Raw genomic sequence first — 6,756 nt, 5'->3', positions numbered from 1 at the left:
TAGCAGGAGCCGCAAAGCATGATCGGCATAATTTCCAGTGAGACATACTGGTGTGGTGCCACCCCAAGAACTGTGATGGATGGGGACGCGACTATGAAGGCCTACACGCCAATGAAAGTCAACTTTCAATTCTTGAACGATAGTACAAATACTTCGTTCGCCAAGCATAGGAACGCAACCTAACAGAACTTAAAACTCACTACTCCAGAATATGATAAAGTGCTGCAACAACCTAACAGTGATGAGCTGTTAGAAGATAAGGCAAGCTATCCAAGATTAATTGGGAGATTAATTCATTTGACTAATGCAAGACCAAATATTACATAAGCAGTGCATTATTTGAGTCACTTCATGCAGCAGCCAAAGAAATCACACCTAAATGTAGCTTTGAAAGTGGTTAAGTACATCAAAAAGGATCCAGGGCAAGGACCGTTGTTAAAAGCATCGACAAAAAAATCAAATTGTAGCCTACTGTGGTTCAGATTGGACATCATGCCCTATGACAAGAAGATCGATCACGGGGTATTGTATTAAACTTGGAGAATCCTTAATTTCATGGAAATCGAAGAAGCAATGTATGGTGGCTAGATCTTCAGCAGAAGCTAAATATCAAGGCATGGCAGCTACAGCAGCAGAGGTGTTGTGGTTGAGAGGATTGCTTGTTGAAATTGGTGTTCAATACAGAGAACCAGTAACGCTATATTGTGATAGTAAGGAAGCTATTCAGATTGCTGTAAATTCAGTTTATCATGAGAAAACAAAAATTATTGAAATTGATTGTCACTTCATTAGAGAAAAGATTCAAGAAGACCTGCTCAAAACAGAACATGTACCGACTGGAGAACAGCTTGCAGACATCGTGACCAAGGCAATAAGCGTACAACAACATAGTTATTTACTTTTCAAGTTGGGGTTAAAACATTTTTTATCCTCTAACTTGAGGGGGGGGGGTGTTGAGTTAGTTTTAACTGATTAGTTGATTAGTTAGGAGTTAGTTTTCATTCTGTCTTGTACTAGTTGCTTTCTCAGCTTGTATATAAAAGATGTAAACTTAGAATTTGTGAATATATGAAAAATGATGAATATTCTTCATTTACTGTGCAAAATACTCATTCTCAACAATCCTCCATCAAGATGAACCCCCATTGCTGTCAGAGTGTTGAACCTTCAAAACCTTGAGGGAATCAAGAGTTTTGTAGTCGAATACGAAGCTTTAAGGAAAATTCGACATGGGACTCTCGTCAAAGTGATTACTTCTTGCTTGAGCGTCGATTATCAAGGCAATTATTTCAAGGCTATAGTTTTGGAATTCATGGCTAATGGAAGCTTAGAGAAGTGGTTGAACCGCGACTTTTCATGCCATTTGAGCTTTGGTCAAGTGTTGGACATTGCTATAGATGTTGCCAATGCCTTGGATTACCTTCATCACCATTGTGAAACTGTGATCGTTCATCGTGATCTAAAGCCAACCAATGTTCTTCTCGACGACGACATGGTGGCCTGTGTCAGTGATTTCGGGATGGCAAAGACCCCCTTCGATGCTGCCAGCAAACTGGGTTTCGAGCAAGCAACTTCCTTTGTCATCAATGGAACAATCGGTTATGTTGCCCGTAAACTTCAAACTTTCTCATCACATTTCATTAGTAGTTCTAAAGTTTGGATTTTGTATAGGTAAACATGTCATTTTAGATATTAACTCAAATTCTAGTTAGTAACTTAGTTAGATTTTATTAACTTAAATATAGTAGTTGAAGATTACTTGATAATCAAATTTATTTAATAAGTAAATATTTATTTTAGGCGATAAATCTTAGAACTATTTTTTATGATTAAATATTTGACTCTATAAATATGGAGTAAGGTTTTAACTTTTAAAATTATGAGAGAGAATTGTTTTAGAGGTATAATTTTTTGTAACTTTTAGATTTTTTTTAACAGAGTTGAGTTTTGTAGGGATATTGTAAAAGTGTTTTAAGATACGTACAAGTTTTAGAATACATGAGATAGGGATATCATGTATTTATACAATTCGTGATCTCTATATTTATAGTGAATTATTATTCCTTTCAATTGTGGAGGTATGGAAGATTGAATCATGTTTAATCTTATTTATTATGTGCGCATATCTTATTTCGTGTTAATTTCACTTTGATTATTGTTAAGCGTATAAAAGTATTATATTTTCTACCATTTTACCCATAATTATTGCTAGATTTAGGTTTGGCCTAGTTGCATTATTAGTTATTCATGTATGATTTCATAGTTTCCTTCATAGTTAAATTTGATATTACATTTTGGTTGATTTTGTGGAAAAGATGATATTGATGTGTGTAAACTAGTGCAGATTAGAAAATAGCAAGTTGAAAATTCTAAGGCATTTGAAGATAATCACGGCATAAGGGGATAAGCCCTAGAAAATTGAATATTCATGCAGAATTTAAGGAAGGAAAAAAGTCTTATTTGCAGCAAGGATTTGAGGATAAAGATAAAAGAGATTTACATCTTCTTTTATTAAAATAAATTTATTATCTTTTTTATTAAAAGATATTTATTACCTCTTTTATTCCAATTAAAACTCTTCATCATCAATAACCAAAGTTAACCTAATTATTCCCTATAAATAAGGAGGCGCAACAAGAAAAGGGGGCGGACGAGAGAGAGAAAAGATGGACACACATCTTCTTCTTATTTTTTTATTTCTTTTTTATTATTGTCGTTGGGAAATCTTTATCTTGTTTTCTTTTTGCACCCAACCATGAACTAAATTTATTTGGCTTGGGTTATTGGTTTTTTGTGGTTGTGAAAACTTTGGATTTGTTTAAGTTCTTGATTGTAGATTAAAATCAAAGTTTGTTCATTCTTGGTTTTTTAATTGATTTCGAGTTAAAGCAATGATGTATCACCAAGGCATGCACAATTGCCCAGTTATTTGAGTTAGGGGTAACAAGAAGAAATTAAAGAACTCTTTGCTAAGCTTTGAAGGAGGAAACCCAGTTGCTATGGCAATTGAATCAATTTCAGTTGTCACGACAATCAAGTTGCCTCGACAATAAGATGCCCAGACTGTCCAAACAATTGCCATACCGCACTTCCCGATAACTCGACCTACTCTCTTATCTGATCATACTCTACTTTTATTTACTTGTATAAATATTTTTATTGTTAATTCAAACTCCTACCATCACCAATTTATTTCTTTTTATAGTGAAAGGAGTTAGAATACAGAGTTACACCAACCCCTGTGGAGATGATATATTTTCTATACTATAACTTGCGACGCGTACACTTGCACCAATTGTGAAGCACTTAAATCACGCAACAATTATTTTTCGCTTACAAATTCCTAACTATTATCTCTTTTCATTCAAATATAAACGGTACTAAATGTTGCAGAATACGGCATGGGTGGTCCGATGTCTCCAAAAGGAGATGATAACAGGAAAGAAGCAATCAGATGATCTATTCAACGACGGATCAAGCCTTCATGATTTTTGTAAGACGGCATTAACCTCGTCGGAAAAGGTGAAGAAAGTTACAGATTCTCGACTGCTCCATGAAATTAATGATCAGCAGAAAAAGACCATAATTGGTGACGATGTTATATGGGAATGTTTGGTTGCTCTCATTAACTCGGAGTTGCATGTTCTATTTAAGTTCCAGTTGAGAGAATGAAGATTGAAGACGCAATTAAAGAACTGCATGCAATTAAGGGAGTTTATCACCATATAATTAACCAATCGAATTCGTGGATTACGCAGCAGAATAAGTAATAGAAATTTACAAAATCATCGCTAGTGATAGTCTGGGTTCGAGTTATTACGTCTGAAATGTATATTGTTACTAATAGATTAATTTTTTTTAAATAAATATCTTATAACCATCTCGATAAATTCAATTCTTCATTGAATACCAAATGGTCTAAATATCTTCAAAGACGACTGAGCTACAGGTAATTTATCACTTTGGTATTGAATTTGTCATGAGAAGGACAAAATTTTGGCACATTTTATCTTTTTTTAAATATATATATATATTTTGAATTTTTTATGAAAACAATAAAATAATTGATGTTAACATTGGTAAAAGGGAAAACTAATTTATATCAATTTAGCAAGTTCGTTAATTTTTTACCAGTTAGTTTAATTTGACAAAATATTAAAGTTCGAGGTCAAAGAGGTTTAAAAAATTAAGGACTAAAATAATTCTTTTACAATTAAAGGTTAAAAATGTTATTAAACCAATTGTGTTCAATTCATTTCTTGAAAATATTCCTTCGCCATTTTAGTATCATATCAACGTTGAAAACTTCAAAACTAAATTATATTTTATAACATGTTGAAAATATTTAATTAATTACAAATTAATTTTTTTAATAATTAATTTTTAAATATTTTAATAATCCAAAATGAAAACCGAAAAAAATTCTATGAAAAGGTATGGAAAATATAAGTTGATTTTAATGTATCCATTTTAAAATTATGTTCCTCATTAAAATTTTGCATTATCAAATATATTATTTATTTTAGATATTTAATTTTAAGAAATATATCAAATATATTTTATAACTTCACTCTCACCACAAATGTCAATCTTTATTTTTTTATAATTTATTTTTAGTTCATCAAATAATATCAAATCTATAAAGAAAAAAAATTATAAATACAACCTCCTCCTCTCTCTTCCTTTTTTTTCTTTACAACTTGTGTCAATTTTATTTATCAATCTAACTTTTTCTTCTTTAATTTTGTTTAATCGGCGACGACACTGGTTTTGATGCGGGTTGCCGCCCGCCGATTATATTTTTTCTTCGTTTTTCTTAATTTTTTAATAAGAATAATTATGTCTTTGTGACAAGTTCTCTGCCTTTATGGCAAGTTTATCTCAGCCTTTGTGGCACATTTATCTCAACCTTTGTGACACGTTTTTCTCTTCCTTTTGGTAAGTTACAGTTTTTTGCTATTGTTTTCATTTATCTTTTTTCACAGGGTTGAATTTGACATTACCACCATTAATCAATATGACGCTTATTTGTTATTATGTTGATCTTCCCTACTTTGGACCCTCAGATTGATTTGGATGTGTTTTGCGCTCGTGGATAGTTTTCTCACGTCGCTCGACTTTGATTTGCGATTTGTCGGTGGTCTTTCAGTAGTTTCATCCCCTTTTGTGGTTCGTTTGTCGATGCAATCAGATTTGTTCGTATTTTTATTTTACTCTAGCATTGGTTTGGTTTTTTTAACCTTTTTCCTTTTATGGTCCTTATATGATCTAGGTGACTAGTTTTTGTGTTAATGATTATATGAAAATGTCATAATTATAATTTAGTTTACATTTACGGTTATGCTCGTAAATCTTCATTGTAATTCTGGATATTTTCTATTTTTAATAAAATTAGCAGGCTTTCTATATATATATATATATATATATATATATATATATATATATAATACTTTAAATATATGGAAAAACAATAAAAACATAAGGTATATTTTACCAATATAATATTCTTATCTGATACATACTTGGAACTCACATGCTATCTTGCACAAGTACTCACATACATTGATTTCGTCGAAGCACGAACCAATCCACATCTTTTTTCACAATTAACAAGAAATAAAATATGAAATCCTTGAATGTGAATGAATATTAATAATCGAAGTTGAAGATGAAGATAAATTACCTTACAATTTTATACATCAAAGTGAATATCCAATTAGCAAGAGTTGAAAAGTTGAAAATTCATAAGGCGAGAAAGCGAATCCGGCTGGCAGAGCGGCCGGCGAATGCAGAAATATTTCAGGGCTCGAAATCAAAGAGAAAGCATCAATGAGGAAGAAGAATATGGTAGTGATGGGTGCCATTCTCAAACTTTAGCCTCCTAAAAAAGTTGTGGGCAATCAACTCTCCCTTTGTTATATGAATTTATATTTATCATATTGGACAACGTAAAAATCTATTAAAAAGCAATTAATTAGAAAAGTTGGGGTAAGGATTTAATTTTCATAATTGGAAGGGTCCTAAAAAATAATTAAATCGAAAATTGTTTGAGAGTAGGTTTAATTTCACTGTTTAAAACTATTAGAAATAATTGCACATGAGATCCTAAACTTTAACATATTCTATATCAATCTCCAAACTATAATTGTCGTTCTAAGTAGACATCTGAACTTAAAAATTCTACACAATCCTCAAACTATCAATATCATTCCATTTTGTTCATTTAATTAATGTATTATTGACTCTAATAGTTAAAAAGTAATTTATTTTCAAGGTCATGAAAATTGAATTTGTAACTTTCTAAAAAAAATTACATGACCTTTAAAACATATATTTTTTTCGAAATTCACTTTTTCAGTTCTCACGACCTTGAGAACAAATTATTTTTAAAAGCAATAAAATTAACTACACGTTATCAGAACAATCAAAGTGAAATAAATATGATTGTTTGAGTATTGATATAAAATATTTTTAAACTTAGGGATTAATCTAGAGTGGGGTCATAATTTGGGGACCTCTGTACAATTATCTCGAACTATTGAGAACTTAAAATATAAGTGATGACAGACAATATAATTTGATGCTTCTTTCACTTAGTTGCTTGGAGTGTTTGCTTTGGATAAGAGTGTTTAAGACATAGACATGATGGAAGCGATTGCTTATATCTTCGGGGAAAATGATGTTTTTTTTGTGTTCTTATTGGATTCTTGCCTACAACATTATAAGGAGACAAAAATCACGTTTGGACAACTTGAA

General features: G+C 31.3%; 1 protein-coding gene and 1 long non-coding RNA gene across 2 annotated transcripts; one reads left to right on the top strand and one right to left on the bottom strand.

Annotated features, from left to right (window-relative positions):
- The first annotated feature begins 577 nt into the window (after positions 1 to 577).
- LOC120172786 (probable LRR receptor-like serine/threonine-protein kinase At3g47570) lies at positions 578 to 3,672 on the top strand. The gene is made up of 3 exons (XM_039180159.1): positions 578 to 906; positions 1,156 to 1,654; positions 3,394 to 3,672. Exons 1-3 carry the CDS (start codon positions 578 to 580, stop codon positions 3,670 to 3,672), a joined length of 1,107 nt encoding a protein of 368 aa, XP_039036090.1.
- A 1,788-nt stretch (positions 3,673 to 5,460) lies between these two features.
- Positions 5,461 to 5,933, bottom strand: LOC120172695. Its single transcript, XR_005520987.1, has 2 exons — positions 5,684 to 5,933; positions 5,461 to 5,594 (listed from the first exon to the last, which is right to left on the bottom strand). It is a non-coding gene; the product is annotated as an uncharacterized LOC120172695 (long non-coding RNA).
- Positions 5,934 to 6,756: the final 823 nt, after the last annotated feature.

This window comes from Hibiscus syriacus, unplaced genomic scaffold (assembly GCF_006381635.1).
Source record: "Hibiscus syriacus cultivar Baekdansim isolate YM2019G1 unplaced genomic scaffold, ASM638163v2 tig00111877_pilon, whole genome shotgun sequence".
NCBI lineage: Eukaryota > Viridiplantae > Streptophyta > Magnoliopsida > Malvales > Malvaceae > Hibiscus > Hibiscus syriacus.
Note: the sequence above shows the minus strand (reverse complement) of the source record. Positions and strands in the feature narration are given on the sequence as shown.

What these genes read in the sequence shown, in the direction of transcription:
- LOC120172786 (XM_039180159.1), top strand. Translation starts at nt 578, where the DNA reads ATGGTGGCTAGATCTTCAGCAGAAGCTAAATATCAAGGCATGGCAGCT. An exon ending in CATAGTTATTTACTTTTCAA is followed by an intron (nt 907 to 1,155) that starts GTTGGGGTTAAA and finishes CATTGCTGTCAG; the next exon opens with AGTGTTGAACCTTCAAAACC. An exon ending in ATTTCATTAGTAGTTCTAAA is followed by an intron (nt 1,655 to 3,393) that starts GTTTGGATTTTG and finishes TAAATGTTGCAG; the next exon opens with AATACGGCATGGGTGGTCCG.